Source organism: Prenolepis imparis, unplaced genomic scaffold (genome assembly GCF_030444845.1).
Source record: "Prenolepis imparis isolate NDT839.2.m4 unplaced genomic scaffold, iyPreImpa1.0 SCAF_3, whole genome shotgun sequence".
Taxonomy (NCBI): domain Eukaryota; kingdom Metazoa; phylum Arthropoda; class Insecta; order Hymenoptera; family Formicidae; genus Prenolepis; species Prenolepis imparis.
The window spans coordinates 11,754,332-11,775,824 of record NW_028141161.1 but is presented as its reverse complement, the minus strand read 5'-3'; the positions used below and the strand labels follow the sequence as shown (position 1 = coordinate 11,775,824).

At 30.3% G+C, this 21,493-nt stretch overlaps 2 protein-coding genes across 3 annotated transcripts in view; one reads left to right on the top strand and one right to left on the bottom strand.

The window, feature by feature from the left end:
* The window catches only part of LOC145933923 (uncharacterized), a 142,974-nt gene extending 126,520 nt beyond the window's left edge, over window positions 1-16,454 (bottom strand). For both annotated transcript variants that reach the window (XM_083033981.1, XM_083033982.1), the window contains exons 1-2: window positions 16,420-16,454; window positions 16,217-16,312 (exon numbers count right to left, since the gene is read on the bottom strand). The gene's annotated coding sequence lies outside the window, so the exon portion shown is untranslated. The remainder of the gene's footprint in view (window positions 1-16,216; window positions 16,313-16,419) is intronic.
* A 130-nt stretch (window positions 16,455-16,584) lies between these two features.
* Window positions 16,585-21,305, top strand: LOC145934397 (eEF1A lysine and N-terminal methyltransferase homolog). The gene is made up of 8 exons (XM_083034778.1): window positions 16,585-16,969; window positions 17,053-17,175; window positions 17,323-17,539; window positions 17,613-17,831; window positions 17,933-18,192; window positions 18,271-18,635; window positions 18,709-18,890; window positions 19,021-21,305. The coding sequence occupies exons 1-8, from the start codon at window positions 16,878-16,880 to the stop codon at window positions 19,567-19,569; spliced, it is 2,007 nt and encodes a 668-aa protein (XP_082890904.1). The 5' UTR covers window positions 16,585-16,877; the 3' UTR covers window positions 19,570-21,305.
* The last annotated feature ends 188 nt before the right edge of the window (window positions 21,306-21,493 follow it).

Genomic DNA, 21,493 nt, shown 5'->3' with positions numbered 1-21,493 from the left:
TTTGATGATTCTCGCATAATCTTATATACACATTATTATATCGGAATTTATTATAAACAGCTGGCTTTTTTTTCATTAATTTAGATATATAATATATGTATATACATAATTATATATGATTATTATAGTTATATGCATATGCAAAATGTTACAATTATGTCGACAATCTTGAATTCTTAAACTATGATAAAAATAATTTTTTTTCTTAACAAAAATGTTGGGAATTTAGAAATAATTTTTGAAAGTCCATAGATTTTCACAAACTAGCTTAAGTATGAGTAGAGATAAAACAAAAAGTCTTCCTACATTTAATTTAAAAAATCCTAAAATAAAGATGTGTGGTAAAATTAATAAAATAGCAATATTTGTATCCTCTTTCGATGTAGCCTTTTTTCTTAAAAATTTTATAGGAGAGGGCAATATATTTTTTTGGATAGAGGAAATATTAAAAAAATATAATATTATATTTTTTTAATATTTCCTCTATCCAAAAAAATATATTGCCCTCTCCTATAAAATTTTTAAGAAAAAAGGCTACATCGAAAGAGGATACAAATAGTATCAATGTTCGGTCGGGGAACCCTTCGATGAGACACGCGTCGTTCGCATTTGCACTAATTATGTTACATTTTAATAAGCAATTAGTAAATCAAGATCACGGCGATTGATAGTATCGTATTGTTAAATATCCCGTAAGAGAGTGGCGTTAACGAATGCGTCCGTTGGTCGGCACATCACAGCTGACAACTTTGACTATCGGACGTGCGCAAAAGAGGAAAAAAAATCCGTTATATAATCACCGACGAAATAATCAGCCGCCAAGATATAACACGCAAAAATGTTCTACGTTCGATGCACTCGGGGTTAAAGACACAGACCCCATATTCCACTTCCTTCTAACTTCGATCCATCTTTTTTGTTTTTCTTTTTACGCGTTCCTCACGTTCCCTCCTGCGCCCGCCATATTTTTAGCCGTGGCGATACAGATCTCTCACGAGCTTTCTACCGCGGTCAAGAACCCTTTGCTAAAGGCCCTAAGGGCCCACATTTCGTGCGGGCATGATACCGATGCGTTTTTAGCAGTGATTTTCTCAACCCAAATTGTCCCGTCATTTGGTCTGCTCGGTCCGAGTGACTGTAGCATATTTCTCTTGATTTCTTTTGTATCTTATCAAGCAAGAATGGCAACAAAAGAACACATTGTAAATAAATATCTGTACAATCTGTACAATTCTTTCATAGGTGTATTACAAAGTATCCGGCAGTTTCCCCCCTGAAAGCTATTTTTATGGTGGCTATTACTAATTACTAATTTTTGATTATTTTTATGTATTTTTTATCATATTTCATATTCAAAAAATTAATATAGTTTCTAAAATTAATCTTTAAAAATTTAATATTAATAGCATTTATAGCATTGTTTGTGCAAAACAACCAATCTCTGTGACTAGTTATTATTTTAAGATTCTATTTATAAATTTATTGATAAGAAATTATGAAATTTAGAAATTTCTTATGTCAATTTTTCCTATTAAACATTCAAGTATCTTATAATATTTTAATCAAACAAAAAACTAGACATATTTTATATCTCTTTATATTTTGCGTTTTCTATCTTTTCGCTTGAAAACTCTTTTGTAGTTGTAAAATATTTAGATAAAACTATATCATTACTTTGCAATTCTTTTTGTATTTTGTTATTTTAATGTGTATGAGTTCGTTTGAATGATTTAATGCAAAAATAATTTTGCAGTTCGTAGAAGTCCGCCAGAATGTTAATTGCAGATCGGATGAGTATCTCGATTAACCGAAGACTAAATCGATGATGCATTGACAGCTTAATTACATCCTTAAACATACGTATCACGCGAATTTGATGAGTATGCCGCGTACATTGCAGCGATGCACTTACGCATATCGTAAGATTGCATCGTCCATCATCTCATATGCCATATTGAAAATAATTATTCATATTGTTCGTATGATCCATTTGAATCGCACATATTGCAATGAATTTTGTGTGTGTGTGTGTCCGTGATCTATCGACTAAAACTTAAAAAGTTTTATGCTGAGATTGATGCTTTGACAATTAATTTCAAAATGCAGTTTTAAAAAAGTTAAAACTATTTATGTTAAAAATTTTGTATAAAAGAAAATTAATCAGAATGGATTAATTTATTTTATACAAAATTTACCAAATTTTACAATGTTAAATAATAACACCGACGATATGTTTCTTTCTTTCGAGATATTCCGTAAAATCAAAAATGCAAAGGATCAATAACTACAAAAATGCGCCTTGATGCGGAAGCGACTTGCGCATATATTAGGACACATTATGCAAAAGTAAAGATAGCGGCTTCTTAACGTCGTATATAACTGCGGCTTTTATGAGACCGTATTTTTCGGCTACATTTGGTAATAGCTTAATATCGCTTAATGACGAGTCACGTTCTTCCTCGTATAAGCGAGAAAAAATGGACCGGTATAGAGGAACGACAATTGCAACTAAAAGGAAAAAAAAAAAAAAAAAAAAAAAAAAGCATACCGCTGCGCCGACAAGGACGATACACGCGAAACGTTGTAGTGCCCTTTTATTAATCCCTTTAACAACGTCGTGTGCCCGCGATTAAAGTAATTTTGCTCCCCCTAACCGATGTAGCTCTTATATACGGCTTTATTAACTTCACTCTCTCCTCTCGTTGGCGCCCAATCCCGCCCGTCAGATTTACCACGGAGCTGGTTCCGCTATTATAAAAAACGCAGATTTGCGAGATAACGGCAGTAATGATAAGTGGAGTAATGACGATGCGGCGGACGACGCGGCGGTAAAGTGGAAATGTTGCGATGCGGGAATTTTTGCGAAATTGCGCGTGCAGAAAGTTGGACGACTCGTGATGACGAGCGCGAAAGAAACAGTTTACAAGATTGCATAATGACAGACTCGTATCAGCGCCGAGACAATTAGCGGCACTTCTCGAAGATGTTTAGAGCAATATATTCTCTTTCTCTCTCTCTCTTTCTCATTTCATCTCCTAGATGTTATATAGTTGATAATCTGATATGTTCTTAATGTATTTTTTTCTACGCCATTAACAAGATTTCCCTGTATGACATTTATTCAATGTTAGCATGATTAGTAAAATAAGTTTTCTATAGCGAAACCAGTAAGTTTTCGCTATGTAAATACAAGCATGTAATAGATGCAGTATATAAATTCTATATTATTATATCAATCAAATAAATATCACTTTGCGATATTATAATAATCTCAAATCGAAATTTTACGACATAAAATTAACTATTATTTATATGAAAAAAAAGTTTGAAGATCGAAATAGTTTCGTTATTTATTTCTTTTTATAAAAAGATTAAAAATTAAGAGAAAAAAATATGATTTAATTTTAATAAGAATAAACAAAAAGAGAAATTTTTAATTGAGACTTATAAGACTTCTTTTCATATATTACTAAGATTTTTTTATCTTTACATAAGCAATAATAAGAAAATAATTTTATCTTAAATTAAAACTGCGATTTTTTAAAGATAGTACTGCTAAATCTTTTCTCGATCCTAAAGAAGAATGCAAAAGAAGAATCGTGATAATTCGGTGAGAACAGATGCACTCTCCAAACACGTCGACTGATATGTTAGTCGAATAAATTCAAATCGAATCACTAATCGGGAGCTAATGGATCGACAATAAATTCTGTAGAAATAAACGCCTTTGCGACTCCCATACAATATCCGTCTGTACAAATTATTCGTATCACGTCTCCGTTAATTCCATTCCGTTATTCTGACGTGCCGTTTAAAGATCAATGGCACGGTTCCTGATCGCAGGATATATCAAGATTATCATCTAAGAGGAGACCGAGGGAGATACAAGTCAAGTGTGGAGTCACCACTCATATCGGCACGGTAGCAGATGGATATAAAAGACACTCTCCGGGTGCAAAAACGACGAAGGGAATACCCGGTTTGTTACGGAGCCTCACGATTCGCGTGCTATAGAACGCTACACCGCACGCCGTTCAAAACGCTACCCCCTGCCCGTTGCATCGTTCCTGCCGATGCACCTGCTGATGCAACCAATAGATGCCAACGGTGCACGTGCTCTCGTACGAACGCTACGGCAAACCACCGTTGGCAACCACGTGGTGTTGAAATAAATAGTGTTTCGGAAATGGATATCCGGACGATTGATTCTTCTCTTCACGAGTAAAAATTTAAAAGAGATTTCTCATCAACACAGCAATTTTTTATGCCCGAGACAATAGAGAGAAGAGAGAAGAGAGAAAAGAAAATTAAGATACGAAGAAAGAATTAAGATTTTTTTTTCGTTCTAACACATCTGACAAAAACAATACAATTATATAAATGACACAATTTCCTGAATTTTACTAAACTTTGATATGATAATTAAAAATGCAACAAAATTTAATAAAAATATAAAAAAGATAGATTCAAAGTATGGCAATATCTTCAAGCATAATGCTCCGTTAGTTTGAAGTTTTTATTTTAGATACTCCGCTGATTGCAAGGCAACTAATACAAATGCAAGTTTTTTTTTTAATAAGTCATTGCATGAAATTTTCATAATTCATAACTGTCTGTCAGTTCAACACAGCCAATGGAATATTACATATATGTATCAGCAAGCAACACCTGTTACACAATCTTGCGTTCACGGTTTCATCATTCGAAATCAGCTGGCTTCTCTGACCTCGTAAATTGTCATTTTTCATGCTCTGTGCGACTAAAATAAAGTCTGCATCTTTATGTGTGTGTAAGTTATTTTAACAATCATCTGATATATGATTTAATCATACAAATGTATTAGAATAACATTTTTTTATGTAATCAGCGAAGTTAATACCAATTTAACTTAAAATATATCTTTCTCTCGAAAGAAAAAAATTATTGAAAGCAAAATAATTACGCTAGATGGTTCTCTTTCGATTTTTAAAATCTTAATACAAAAAATGCAGCATCGTACAAGAATAAATCCTTCCTTTGAGAGAAAAGAATAATTTTTTTTTGTCAAACAGTATTACCACCGCGTCTTTGGTACGCTCATCCTCCCGCAAGGCACACCTGTTATCTTTTCACCGCGCGAACCCTTTCGATCTTTCGGAGCCACCCAGCGTCGCCGAAGGGCCCGCTCGCGTAAGACCACTCATTCATATCGATCGCGCTCTCGTCCACGCTTCTTTATTTTCATTATCCTGCCGCTACAGGAGCGTGATCGCGCCTGGACGAAGAGGCGGAGGCAACCCACCGTCGCCGCCAGCCAAAGCCGATACCAATCGCAAGCACACATCACCGCCAACAGCGGCGTATATTCCGCATAATGTGTTCGCGCGGCCACGACTGTATGACACGGCAAATAATCGTTCGTGGTGCCAGGCAGATATACTCCGAATGCCGCACATCGCAGTTAGGTACACACGAAAGAAGCGATATATCAGACAGAACAAGGGTAAACAGAGCAGTCGCTCTTCGTGGTTCGATTAGGAATCAGGAGACAACTCAGGAAGCAACCAACGGCCGTGTCACTCGCCGTTGTTTGCGTACGTAACGTATGACCAAGTGAGGAAATTTTAAGCGATGTTAAGCTAACATTTTTCATATCGGATCTTAGCGAAAAATTGCAGAGTTGCGTTCGATCTACAAATGATCTCGAGTCTCATTTTCGTTTTGTCTTGTTTTAAAACTTCTTATCGGAAAAATAATTATATAAAAATGTGATAAAACGCTTGATTATTTTCCTGCCTAGAAATGTCACTTTGGAGATGTGTAATCATTCTCTCTTTTACGTAAAACTGTTAAAAATCGATGAAGGGGGAACAAGCTTTTGTCGTTCATACATTTCGTTAAAACATCTTAAAAAAAAATTATAAATAAAAAAAGTATAAAAACAAATTATAAACAACACAATATTGAATTTCGGAGAAGTATTAAATTCTCACAAAAAAATATCCATATCTATGTATATTTGTTATAAAATCTATCATCGATAGAATAACACTCTTGATACAGACTGTATATTAGATAATAATGATCTACCCCTATTATATCGCTGTCATTAAATAAGCAATCGTTACTGCTTCATTCTTGCTTTACTGCGCTTTGCCATTTTTTTCACAATCACGCAAATCGCGTGTAAAGCAGAGTAAACAGCAGCGCGACTATTCCTTGCAGCACGGATGCATTTGATTAGGAATCAAGAGCCAGGTATGGTTCGCAATATTTGCGCACGAAATGATTGCGGGCGAAAAGTACGATGCGCACTGCGATTACCGTGATGCATATTACTCGCGTTCTACACTGGCAATATAAAATAATCAATGTAAAAATAACCGATTTCTTTTGAGTATTTTTATAAAAAAAAAATAAAAAATAAAAAAAAACTATAGCCACATAGCTTGCAAATAATTATTTGATTTAGCCGAAATTTTATATCTTACTTCTTTCTCACAGAAATGTAATAATTTGTTTGTAAAAACACATTACAATAATAAAATTGTTAACATTTTATGATCTCCTTAAATAAAGAAAAAAATTATAACAAAAATTAGATCTGATCATAGTTGGTAATTATTTGTTCGAAACGACTTTCAAACTCAATAGAAAGCTGCAATTGATTGTCGATTACCGTGATGCATATTACTCGCGTTCTACATTGGCAATATAAAATAATCAATGTAAAAATAACCAATTTCTTTTATTGAAAAAGTCTATTTTTATAATAAAAAAAAAATAAAAAAATAAAAGATATAGCCACATAGCTTGCAAATAATTATTTGATTTAGCCGAAATTTTATATCTTACTTTTTTCTCACAGAAATGTAATAATTTGTTTGTAAAAACACATTGCAATAATAAAATTGTTAACATTTTATAATCTCCTTAAGAAAAAAATTATAACAAAAATTAGATCTGATCATAGTTGGTAATTATTTGTTTGAAACGACTTTCAAACTCAATAGAAAGCTGCAATTGATTGTCGCATTACATTCGCCACTCATATCACCCTCGACTCTCGATTTCTTTGTGACAAGGTGACGTACTGTTTTCACAGTACGTTGTGTACACATCAATTATTTGATTTGTCACAGAGAGACTCGTGGGACTCGTGAGACGGGATATCCTGGCGTAATGTGTGTCAGCCCCTTTTATTAAAATTGAACCTCGATTCAACCTTATCGTCATCAATGTAATATTCTCCGATATATATTATTCGTATTATAAAATATGTATTATAAAATAGGTGTGACAAAATAGATAGATGAATGACCATGTAACACATACAAAATAGCGAATATATGTTATATTATTCATAAATTCACATAACGGAAATAACGTACGGTTATTATTTCAAGTTTGTTATATATCTTATAGGAATCATTTCTCTGCACCTGTACCGCATTTTACGTTCGCGCCAATGATCGAAGATAAAAATAAGATATGCCTTTTTTCCTTGCTGTGATAAAAATTTTAATTACTTGAGACATGCAAAAAGTACTTCCGGCTTATCGTAAAAGCAATCGAAAGCAATCATATTTTTCCTATAAATGAATCCCTCAATATATTAAAAAATCTTGTTACTATAAATAACACTTATTGTTAGAAAATAATTGTCTACATTTTTCATATAACAACTAGGAAAATTAATAATATAAAAAAATTCTTATAAATTTTGTTAGAAAAAAGATTTTTGTGTATAACAAAAATAGCATTTTCTGTATAATAAGAATGATATTAAATAAAATAATAATTAAATATGTTATCACTTCAAACTAATTAGATATAATTTATAACACAACAAATATAATTTTATAATTTTATTAATACTATTATCAGTAAAATTTAAGAAGACTCTTTTTATTATCGGTGTTACTTCATTATTGTATTAGTATTATTTATCAATTTCAAATAATTAATCTTTAATCTCGAGTTGCAGTTAAAAAGCAGGTATATATGTTATCTTGGAGCAATTGATTTGATATCCGTAACGCTACACACTATCGACTAGCAGTAATATTTCGCTTTATTCCAGCGACGTATACAATCCGTCACACGTAGTGTGCCCCATCAAGGAAATTAATAAAGCCCGATAAGTGATCGTTCTCGTGTCTATACTACGCTCGATACCAGCTCATCTCGACACCCCTCGTCACCCGGCCACCCCTCGTCAACGATAATCTGCTTCTTTTAATCATATTGCGCAAGCACACGTCGCTCCCAGAATGAGAAACTGACGGACAGCGTTTGTAATCTCCATTATCGTTATGCGCGACGCGGCAAACTTTGCGACAGGGTTTCCCTCCTCGCATTCAGCGATTTCCAAGAAAAATTTCAATCGAGGCCCATCGTCAAGATCGCTTTCGCGTTGATGAGCCGCGTGTGATGTACAGGTGCACACCTCGTAATAAAATTATGTATTGCGTGAAAGTAATACATATATATGTATATGTATAAATACTACGAGCGACGCGATTATTACGTGCAGTGTACAGAAGCTTCATGTATCTATATTCAGCAGAAATGTAATATACGTGGAAGTATCAAAGATATGTCTGAGTGGAAACGAGAATTGATCGTTTTTAAAGTTACTCATGACATCGTATCATGCATTAATATAGTTGACAATACTTGTTGGAATATACATTTCATACTTTGTAGATTCTTTGACAATTGTAGAATAAAAATGCCTTATTGTTTATAAATGATTAAAAGTCTCTAAAACGTAAACATTAAATATGTAACAATTTTTTTTCTTTTATTCTGAATTGCAAGTAACATCAGAATATTAAAAAAATTTTTTTGGAAAATGTATTTAATGTCAATAAAAAGCAAAGAAGAAAACAATTATTAAAAAACTTTTAATTGATTAACAAATTCGTAAGTAAACCAGTAATTTACATAATTATAAACAACAATTATTTGAATAAAAATTTGAAAAGTTAAAATAAAGAAAATTTGATAATTAATAAATAATTTTCGAATAAAAACTATTGGTAACAATAATTTTGAAAAATTAATAAAATTAATCGTAATTAATGTTAATTATGAGCGCGGATCATGTCAACTATACACAGAGAGAATTTTCTCTTAGAATTTACCCTGAAAATCATGGTCATCGTGGGACAATATGGTATGGAAAGAATTTTATGAAAATTTCTCTGATTAATATTTATCACAATAAACATAATAATATCTACACGTTAAAATATAAAACATGTTTGAATAATTTTACCATGCAGTTTAGTAAAATTAATCAAACATGTTTTATATTTTATTGTGATAGATATTATTATTTTTATTGTGATAAATATTAATCAGAGAAATTCTCATAAAATTTTTTCCATACCATATTGTCCTATAATTACCATGATTTTCAGGGTAAATTCTAAGAGAAAATTCTCTCCGTGTACAGATCAATCCACGTATGCTTAAAATGCATACATCATCGTTATTAAAAATATTAAACAAGAGTGTTGCAGTAAATTTTTTCTAAATTGTTTGTGGCGTCTATCAAGGCGTCACAAATTTGCGACACAATAAATAACACGAAATACATTAGGAATCTACGAGAAGTCTCCCTTCAATTGCCATTTTCATTAATTTTTCAATCATTGTTCCCGAGAGAATATAAATTTATTTAAGTCGTTTCAATGAGCACAGAGTTCGAATAAGTCAGACAAATCTGAATGATTTACTGGATCGAATTTATGATTGTCAAGAATTCGACATCGGCATTTTTGACCGCATATATAACTCTTTTGCTCTCTTTCTTCGCTTTAATCTCGACGGCGAGTTTTGAGCGAATAATGATTCTCATGAAAAATGCAAATGACGCCTGTCCTCGGACAGATTCGACGCGAAAACCCAGTAACCGCGTTTAAGTCTCGCAAAATTACACGGTGCGTCGAGATATCTGCGTCTCGAGTCATGAATCAAGTACATTCTCTGAAAGAAGATTGACCGTATGAAATCACGAGATGAATCAAATTATTTGCAAACTGTATTTGTATGTCAGATTTATATAAATGTGTACTATATAATTACAAAATGTTATTATAGAACAGAAATAATATAAAAAGCTGACTTATATAGATTTAAATTTTAAAAATAAATTTACAAATTTAGTTTCTGCTTAGAACGCCCAAAACTTTATCAATAAACTTGTATGATTGGCTATCAAACATTAAATTTTCGTATTAAAATTTCCATGTGTAACTCATACGTCAAACTTCCAAAATGTCATTGCATATATTCAGTATATACACGATAGATATTCTCGTACACACGTTAGCTGTTCCATAAAAACTTGAGCGACGATTTACAGAGCGATCGTGATTACACCTCGCGATTTACATCAAGCTTTTCTGGCACACATTAGTGTCATTATTAAGTCTTCCGCGGATTAAGAACGTGTCTCTGATCTTTTATACGTACATATGTATGTATTGCATTCACGTTTCCTGAATATATTTCATGCCCCTCTATTCTCATCTGACGTTTCTTTTGCTTCCATATCATTTCACGTATACATCTGTATGTATATGTATATGCATTATATATATATATATATATATATATATATATATTTACACATACACATATATATATATAAATATCTGTACAGACTATCGATTACGCTTTCGCGTCAATTACACGTGCTCTCATTTCAGTCGATTTCGCATCCGTACCGTTTGTACCTGATTTCCCATCGAAAATTAAGAATAATCAAAATGCATTTTGTCGAGTAATATGCATAATGTATATGAAAATATATATATCTCATAATAGCAAATTCTTTGAGAGTAAGAGTTTGCAATAATTGTGTAAGACTTAACGATAATTCGATAAAACATTAATTTTTTCAGAATTTTATTTAACGTTAATTATTTTAATGTTAAAAATTAATATATTTTTATATTTATTTACATAATCTATAAATTTGCATGTTATGATAAATGTCTGAATATTTATCGCTATTGCGCAAAGTAAACGTTATCGAGCTGTTGATAGTTTCTTTCTCGAAGTCACTTCTCATTACTTTTTCAAAGAGTACTATGTAATAATGGTAAAGTTGCTATGTAAAGAAGAAAAAATATTTTCTACGTCAATAAAAAAAATAGTATACAGTCGTAAACTCGCTATCATAGCATTCTATAAAATATCTTCAACTACGTAATTAAAATACGATCGAACGATATAACGTAAATGTTAAAATATCGATAAACTTGGGCTGCTAAAAGATATCTATTAATTAAATTATTGTACTCTTCACGAATATTGTTAAAATTGAGAAATATTTGGCAGGTAATAACAAGCATATGTATAACAAATCAAATAAAGAATCAAAGTCATGTCAATTTAATTTTGAAACGCGATTCATGCAACACGCAATATTATTTTGAATTCAATTCGCGAATCCGACATGCAAAATAATGATAGACTCCGTGCGCCTTTAAATAGCACCAATTTCTGGCTTATAAAAATACGGACAAACTTGCATGCATCCTATGGATAATACTTTCGCTGCAATTATCGTGAAATTTTCGTGAAACTTTTATGTACATTTACTTTATCTGCGCGCACGCTTATTTATGTCTCTTTCGGAAAGCGGTGGATAAAACGGGCGTGAATTATATCGCGCGAAACGTCAATGCGCACCTGACTTCTGCGTGATGCAAATTGCTCGCGTTGCAATTAATTTCCCAACGGGAATCAATGGCAACACCTGTGGGGCAATTTCTGATACCTTCGACGATAGCTCTCAAATGATAGAACGCGTGAAGCTTAATTAATTGTAAATTGTTTCGTAACCCAATATATTAAAATCTATATATTTTCTATATTAATCTCTCTTTCTCTCTTTTTCTTAATATATCTTTCTCTTTTACTTTTATATATATAGGTAAAGATTTTCGTGCGCATTCGTTCTTCAGGTGTTTTGTATTCCTTTTAAAAAATTTTTAATTGCATATGTTTCTTTTTAAAGATAAACAAGATAATTGTGATTCTCTTAGAAAGAGAAATGAAAAGAACGTAAAATTGCACAAGACAAGTGACTACGTAAAATATACAGGCCGTTAACGATATGAGACATCCTAAATGGGGACAATGATACAATGAATGACAATGAGTTAAGAAGAATAAGGACTGGTCGATATGGCGGTTTTAGTAAAAACACTCCTATAACGCGATTACCTTACGATCTTATCATTTGCACCATCATTCTTGTTTATTCTATTTAGAGAGTTCTAAATTATTCAAACATATTCGAGCTTCTTGTATAAATTTTCTAAAAGTATGCTGATGTATTAAAGTACGCGCCAGAAAGCCTAATCATCAGAAAATCGAAATCAAAAGAGTTACAGCTTGTAAGTTAAGGATTAATTAATTTTATACTAAATAATTTAAAATAATTGTATATAATTAATTGTACTATAATTAAGTGACAAATATATTTCATTTCTAGGTTGAATATTGAGAAAGATTATATATATATATATATATATATATATATATATATATATATATATAAGACTGCTCGCGAACTATTTGTATTATGAGCATTATTACTTATTTATTTTTAACATTTTTTTATTAAAAATTTTTTTATTTTATTTTATTTTATTTTAAATAAAAAAAGATTAAAAATAACACATAATTATTCTCTCTTTCAACAATTCTTTTACTGTATTGACATATTTTTTAGAAACTATGAGTAATTAAAATTTCAATACCAACCATATAAACTTTTATACGATAAATACGAAGTGAGCTCTTATTCCTTCTTATAATTGTATAGTTATAGAAAATATCTCAATATTTCTGTGATATTAATAGTCTCGTACTTAACATTAATTCTGGATATAAATAAAATAAAATAAAATAAAATAATATGTTTTAAATAAAATGTTTTAATACTTTAAATTCGATTAATATTTTTGACAGTCCTCTCCCAACTGATTTCTATCAAAAAATATTAATCGAGTTTAAAGTACTATAACATTTTATTTAAAACATATTATTTTATTTTATTTTATTTATAGGTATCCAGAATTAATGCTAAATATATATACATATATATAAATTTTTCTCAATATTCAATCTAGAAATGAAATATATTTGTTATATTATTTTAATTTTTATAATATCATATTCTTATTTTAAAAATTAATTAACAAATTAACGCTTTAATCAGCTGATTTCTGTCAAAAAATATTAATAAAGCGTTAATTTGCTAATTAAACTTTAAAATAATAATATGTTATAAAATGTAAAATAATAATGTTGTAAATAATGTTATAATGCCTTATCTGCGATTAATATTTTTTGACAGAAATCAGCTGATAACTGTCAAAAATATTAAACGAGTTTAAGGAATTATAACGTATTATTTAAAACATATTACTATTTTTATTTTTATAACATTTTTATTTTAAAATTTAATTAACAAATTAACACCTTATTAATATTTTTTGACAGAAATCAGCTGATTAAAGAGTTAATTTGTTAATTAATTTTCAAAATAATAATATATTATAAAAATTAAAATAATAATATGTTTTAAATAAAATGTTATAATTCTTTAAACTCGATTAATATTTTTGACAGTTATCAGCTGATTTCTGTCAAAAAATATTAATCGCAGATAAGGCATTATAACATATTATTAACAACATATTATTATTTTAAAATTTAATTAGCAAATTAACGCTTTATTAATATTTTATGACAGAAATCAGCTGATTAAAGCGTTAATTTGCTAATTAATTTTTAAAATTAGAATATGTTATAAAAATTAAAATAATATAATATGTTGAAATAATATGTTATAATTCCTTAAACTCGATTAATATTTTTGACAGTTATCAGCTGATTTCTGTCAATAAATATTAATCAAGTTTAAACAAACTTGATATAAAAATGTCATTCTTTTTTATATAAATGCAAATGTATTGAAAAACTTCATAAGGTATAACTTTATATCCAATTAAACAGTGTATGATATTGGAGGATGGTGAGGACAAACAAAATATGAAAAATTGAAACTAATATTATTATATAAAAATTTTAAAATTGAAAGGCAAGCCGGATATTATAAACACGATATATTGATATATCTAAATATTAAGAATATATCTAAATACTAGATTATAATACGCGATGTAAACGAGCAATTCTTCTATTGAACCATCGTCCTCGTCGCGCGTATTATCGCGTATTCCCGGTGCGACATTAACAAAGTGACGTCGTCGTATCGCGCAGAATTATAACATACACCACGTGGCAAGAAACGAGGAAAGTGTATTCTCCGGTGTACCGTCAATAAAGCCGTCGCGCAATAATTATCGTTGCCAGAGTCTCGAGGGGCGTCATTAGGCGACAACGTCGCATATCGCGGCTTTTAATGTTTCACAAACGCTTTTCAGGTACGATGACGAAGACGACTATGTACGCGGCGGCATCGTTTTATCGCACGTCGTCGACCACATTAGCAAAGAGCGCTCGTGTGGTATGCGTACACGTGTCCGAGGAAGACTTATATGATCGAGTTATTTCGATATAAAAGCTGAAACGACGATATATGCATTGTTATGTCTTTTGCGTGGGAAATGCGTTTGCGCGCGTCTGTCATAGCGGAAAAATTATCGAGTACGACCGATGCAGATAACGATAAAAAGTCCTACTTTTTCCGTTTTTTTTCCCCCCCAAAGAAATATTGTTCTTTTTTCCGTATAGATATTACACTTTTTTGTTCGTGCACATCGCTCTTTTAATACGCTCGGGAGAAATTCGCGTGATGCGTAACATTTTTAATTCGATAGAATGTTCTAATTGTAAGTAAAAATCGCGTTGGATAATTATATAAGAAAGATGTGTTACATATACATATAAAGATTATAAGCTTTCTCATATCATATGCGTGGCAATATAATATATATATAAATATATAAATAAATAAGCCAGCTGCGCTGACAAGATAATGTTTAATAAATAAAAGAATAATGTGTCTGATATACACATTACATAATAATCGCATTACTTTCTTTAAGAATAAATATTTGCATTTCAAATATTATATATATATATATATATATATATATATATAATATTTGTTTATTATTTAATAAATTCCGATCAATTTTCCCCCCGATAATATTAAATGTGTATTTATTACACATGTATAATATGCATTCAACACAAACATCGCTTATTCTCTCTTTCGAGTATATATCTTTAAGAAAAAATAATTGCATTTCAAATATTATATATACAATGTGAAAAATATTTGTTTGTCATTTAATACAATTCCGATAATATTAAATGTGCATTATTTGTTGTATACATGTGTATAATATGCATTCACACAAAAATCGCTTGTTCTTTTTTTCGTGTGTGTATATATATATATATATTGTAATTTTCTTAGACTTCACATATTATCGAAATTCTGAAATCTCAAAAGATCATGATATACCAAATAATATCTGAAAGATTGACGCTTTCACCACTGTTGAGAGAGAAAGATATGCTACTCTTACAAATCGCATCACGATCTGTCGCAAGAACGACTGGATATCAGGTAGATTCGACTAACATGGTGGTGAAAGTAATAATAAGAGCCAAAAAAGGTTGAATAAGTGGTTAAGTTAAATAAAATTAGCGTTATTTCTTATTAAATTTCGATATGATACAATGAAATCGCAGACTGATAAATTAAATTTATTTCTAATCAAGATATCTAATGAAAAATAATCAAAATATTTTACAAATAGCTACTTGTGAATTATATGCGCGTTTATGCAAAAAATATATAATAATCTACATTTAGGGCCACTTCGACCAGCTCTGATTAACTTTAATCGACGATTAAATCAGAGCTGGTCGAAGTGGCCCTAAAATGTAGATTATTATATATTTTATGCATAAACGCGCATATAATTCACAAGTAGCTATTTGTAAAATATTTTGATTATTTTTCATTAGATATCTTGATTAGATATAAGTATATATATATATATATATATATGTATGTATATATATGTATGTATATATATATATGTATATATACACATACACGCGCGCACACATACATATGTATATATACACACGAAGCTATCATTCGTACGAAAAATACACGGGACTGGGCACAATCCCGTTTAATGATGTAAATATTATAACAACTTACTTTGATGTGATCCATTTCGATCCATTTCGATCCATTTCTGTTGTTGCCATAAAATTTGCCGCAAACTTCGCGTCTCATCTTGTGTCGCGTCACCTACTGAGAAAATATAATCATTTTCGAGATGATATTTATAAAATATACAAAGATTATAAAGAAATATTAAGCTATGGACAATATTTCGTAATAATAAATGTAAAACTTACACTTGATGAAGAGATTAACGGAGATTCGATCCCCCTCTCGACACTCGTCCAGACGCCATTATGGGGGGAACCGGAAGCGCGCGCTTTCTTAACAATGCAGAGCCATCTAGCGGAGGTACAAATTATATGCTCTGTGGATAATTATTCAGTCGGTACAATCAAGACGGCCAGTGTCATCGTTCTTCATTTTATGGTTATGAAACACACGATATGTCTCCAAAAAGCCAAAACAAATTGATAAATTTGTGAAAAATATATGTGACAGTTTGCAAATTTGTGGAAATTAACAGTATGCTTTATTTTATAGCCACTTCTTTGTATATTCAAAGTTGTAAGGTGTAATAATATATACTATATATTAGAATTTAATTTATGTAATATTAAAATATAATCTCGAACACACATTGCACTTTTACGTTTAAACACAAGGGATATTGCGTTAATTGTTAATGTAAAACATGAATCTCTTACCAAAAACACACGAAGAATTTAGTCATGCGGATTATTGGAACACATTCTTCAAAAAACGTGGCAAAAAGGTGTTTGAATGGTATGAGACTCTATCATTAGATGAACAATTCTTTGGCTATAATTATTACTTGTTACATTCTGATTATTTCTGTCTGGCTGCAGGTATGGTGAATATCCAGAATTATGTGAAATACTTGTAAAATATATAAAAATAAAGGATGATATTTTGATTGTTGGTTGTGGAAATTCTACACTAAGCATGTCGTTGTACGATGTTGGTTACAGGTAAATCTTCTTGTATGTACTTTCTTTGCAATGTATATATATACATATATGATTATAATCTTTTGTTAAATTAATTGATTCATATAAATTAACATTTATATTGTAAGTACTTTTCATTATAATAAATGTTAAAATTGATTTTTACAGGAATATCATTAATATCGATATATCACATATTGTTATCAAACAAATGCGTGATATAAATAGTAGTACAAGGCCAAACTTGATATATGAACATATGGATGCCACAAAAATAATGTATCCTGATGAAAAATTCAGTGTAATTCTCGATAAAGGTACATTAGATGCTTTAATGCCAGATACCAAAGAGACAACTATGTCTACAATTGATAAATATTTCAAAGTAAGTTTCTGATTACTGTAAAAAAGAGAAGATTTTATAATTTTTATTTTAACAAATAAAACTTATGTTTTAGGAAATCACACGAGTATTACGAAATGGTGGCAGATATATCTGTATATCATTGCTACAGGAGCACATCCTACGAAAACTCTTATCTTACTTTCCTGCTTTGGGTTTCATGTTCCGCATATCACGATGCCACGAAGCTGAATCAAAGGCGCGTTTAGAGGAGGGTAGTTTGGTGCCAATTTTTGTGATCATTGCTACAAAGTTCGTCAAATTAACCCAGACCGTATGTTATTGCAATGAAAGCAGTAAAATTTGTCACATTGTCATCTTAACTTTAGGGGTGAGCAAGTTATCGAATTTATTTTTAGATTGTAATCCCGATAGGTTTTTGAAATAGCACTGGTCGATGGTCCACCTGAACGATTATCTTCGACGGATGATATGGTATCCGCGATATTGTCCGCACAACAATCGGCATTAGTGTGCAATAGTCTTTACAAGAGAAATGTTGCTGATGTGGGCGAAATATCATTAGATCTACATCGTCCGGGTGATAAGCATCCACGATATACCGTTTATATTCTCGATCAACCACGTACACGCGGAACGAAAACGTATGCGGCTTTCATTGTTCCACAGGGAAAGTACGTTCGACGATTTTCAAATGTAAACTTGTCAATTGGCTGTAAATTATATTGTCTCATTCTTTTTTTATTTAACAGAGAAATGGACTGGCTGTTCAGTACGAAGGAAGGACGACAGCAAGTTCTGAAGAGCGCGCAACGTGACAGACTCGCGATAGTTACTTTACGCAGAGAACATAAATTTGAAAGTTGGGACGCAGTGAAAACTGAGTTACAAGATTGCGTACGCAATCTAGCACCAGCCGGCTTGTCTGGTAAAAATGATATTCCTTTTTTGTCTTTGGGTTCCGACGTTGGAACTCGAACTACTTGTTACGAAGGAAATAGCGACATGAGTGGACCATTCGTTGTCGAACAGGTGGAGAAAGATGGTCACGAATTCAGACGCATTATATTCTTGAATAATCCGTATGTTATTCAAAGTGAAGCTAGACTGAAAGAAGGTACTATGATTAGCAATAAATTCGAAAATTCTACAATTAGTATATAACTAATAACACAATTATATACTTATAGCAAAATCCAGACGTGGTAAGACGAAAAAAATTGTCGATCCTGGATTTTTAGCTTGTCAACATCACATTTATATGAGCGCTGGTGTAAATGCAGTGATAGATACAAAAGAAGAGCAAGAGATTATGATTATAGGACTAGGGGGTGGTGCTCTTTGCACGTTTTTACATCATTGCTTCCCCAAAGTATGTATCTTCGCAATAGAATTTATGAACAGATTTATTGTCAAATTATATGTGTTGCGCTGCACAAGCAAGAGAGAGATCTGAGTGTAACTTTTTTGTAACATAAATTGAAATTTTTCTTTTCTTCCAGTTAAAAATTACTGCAGTTGAAATCGACAATGCGATGCTAAAAATGGCTACCGAATATTTCAATCTTATTCTTGATGATAGGATGAAAGTCGAGATCGCGGATGGAATTCGATTTCTTAAAGATGCTGCGACATGTGAGAAAAAATATAAAGCAATACTCTTTGATATCGATAATAAAGATACTACTGTCGGAATGAGTTGTCCGCCTAAACAATTTCTCGAATTATCATTATTAAAAACAGTTACAAAATGCTTAACGGAGGACGGTCTTTTTATCTTAAATCTGGTTAGTAGAGATAAGAATTTAAAACAGAGAGCAAAGGATGAATTGAACTCAGTATTTCAATCGCTCGCTTATTATACCATTGAAGATGAAGTAAATGAGATCGTTATGTGCTCCGTTGAGAAACATGATTCAAAAGAATGGAAAAACAAATTCGAACTCGCCGCTATAAGCTTGAATAAGCAAGCGACTGCGAGAAAATTAATTTCTTTCAAGGAAGCATTTAATGTCTCTACACTTTTAGAAAACTTATCAATGAAATCCTAATCATTACATAAATGTATTTTTTTCATAATAAATAAAATTAAAGATACAATTTTAACATTTTAAATTGTATATATCACATATTTATATATCTTTTAAGACATACATATTTATCTTATTAATATATTTTCAATATACATATATATAATGTATATAATTCATTAAAGTAACTTTATTTAAATATATTCACATAAATATCGGTATAAATTTAAATCCAATAAGTTAATTCATTCATATTTCCATATCTCAAAAGTGTTATTTTTTTCAATACATAGCATTTATTACATGTTGGCTCTAAAAATAATGTAAATTGGCATAAGTTAAGGAAAAGTCATTGTACATAATTACACATATGATGTATATATGACGAATTTTTTGGCAACTTTATTCTTCTAGTAATTCATTATATGCAACGTGCATTACTTCCGTATTTACAGACGTACAGTTTAATTACAAGCAATTAAAATTCAGGCGCATAAATAACAGTCATAATAATAATCGACTAAACATTCAACAATAAGCAAACAATCTTATATGTATATATTCTTCTTTTCTACACACACACACACTCACACACAGAGACACACACACACACACATATATATATACATATCTTTTCCACTTTTCATATATCTTTCCCTAATATATAATAACAATAAATTATTTGATAGTATTCATTCAAATATTTATTTTAATATATATTATTAATTTGTCCTAAAACACAGGAACGTGTATATAGCAAATAAATATTTAAAAGTATATAAGTAAAAAGAAATATTCATGAATTTTCATTTTGTACATGACACATTGATATACATATAAAAGAGATGTATTTATCACATACAATTAAAAGATATAAATCTAATAAAATTTATTTATTCTTTTTTTATGTCTGAATCACATCAATTAATATTATATCAATAAACCATCATAAATTAATATTAAATATGTAAATACGAAACAAATTAGTCTGATCGACTAAATGTTCATTTAGATTACATCAATGATGTTATGTCGAGATTATTTGTATGTGTGTGTGTGTGACTGTTTTACAAATGATGGGAATAATAAAGTTTAATGTACATTCTCTATCTTTCTACAGAACCAAAATTTTAGAAAGATAGAGAAGTTAACACACACACAAACACTTTCAGTTTTTTAAATTTATATATATAAACTTTATATATAGGAACATATCCTTAATAATTACATTACATGTATGTGTGTGTAATTAATTACATATGCTACCGCGCGATATTAATTTTATCTGCTCTAAAATATATTTACATATTTTCTTGTACACTCCTATCTGAAAATCCGCTCAAACATCAAATTTTTAATTATTCATACATTAATAAAAAAGTTGAAACACATATTATATGCTACAGATTCTTTTTCTGAGGGAAATTAATATCTTATATCTTATATGATAACATAACTGATAGAAAACTTCGCAGTTATAGACTAGCACAAGCTAACTGCACACAGCTCGATTTTTTAAATTCCTCTTACTTTACCAGCAATATGATTTGTAATGTAGTAGAACTATAAAAAGCTGTCACTTATCGATTAGTATTATACTTATTGATTAAATTATATATATGAAAACATAAATATATAATTCTTGGCATAAACTAACAATATATACAAATAAGACGTAAACGCAAAATATATTATGTAAATTTTTTTAATTGTTAATAAACGATATATACCGTTTCATCGTGATATTTAAGTGTTAATTATTTTGTTGGAGAAATATAAAATTAATTGTACTAAATATTTTTAAATACTTTTAATATATAATGCATAAATAAAAAATATGTAAAAAATTGAGAAAGTGCTTAAATTAATTCTATTGTCTAATATTAAAGTACGCATCTTATTATCTTATTATATTAAAAATTTAATGTTGCAATTTTACTATTAT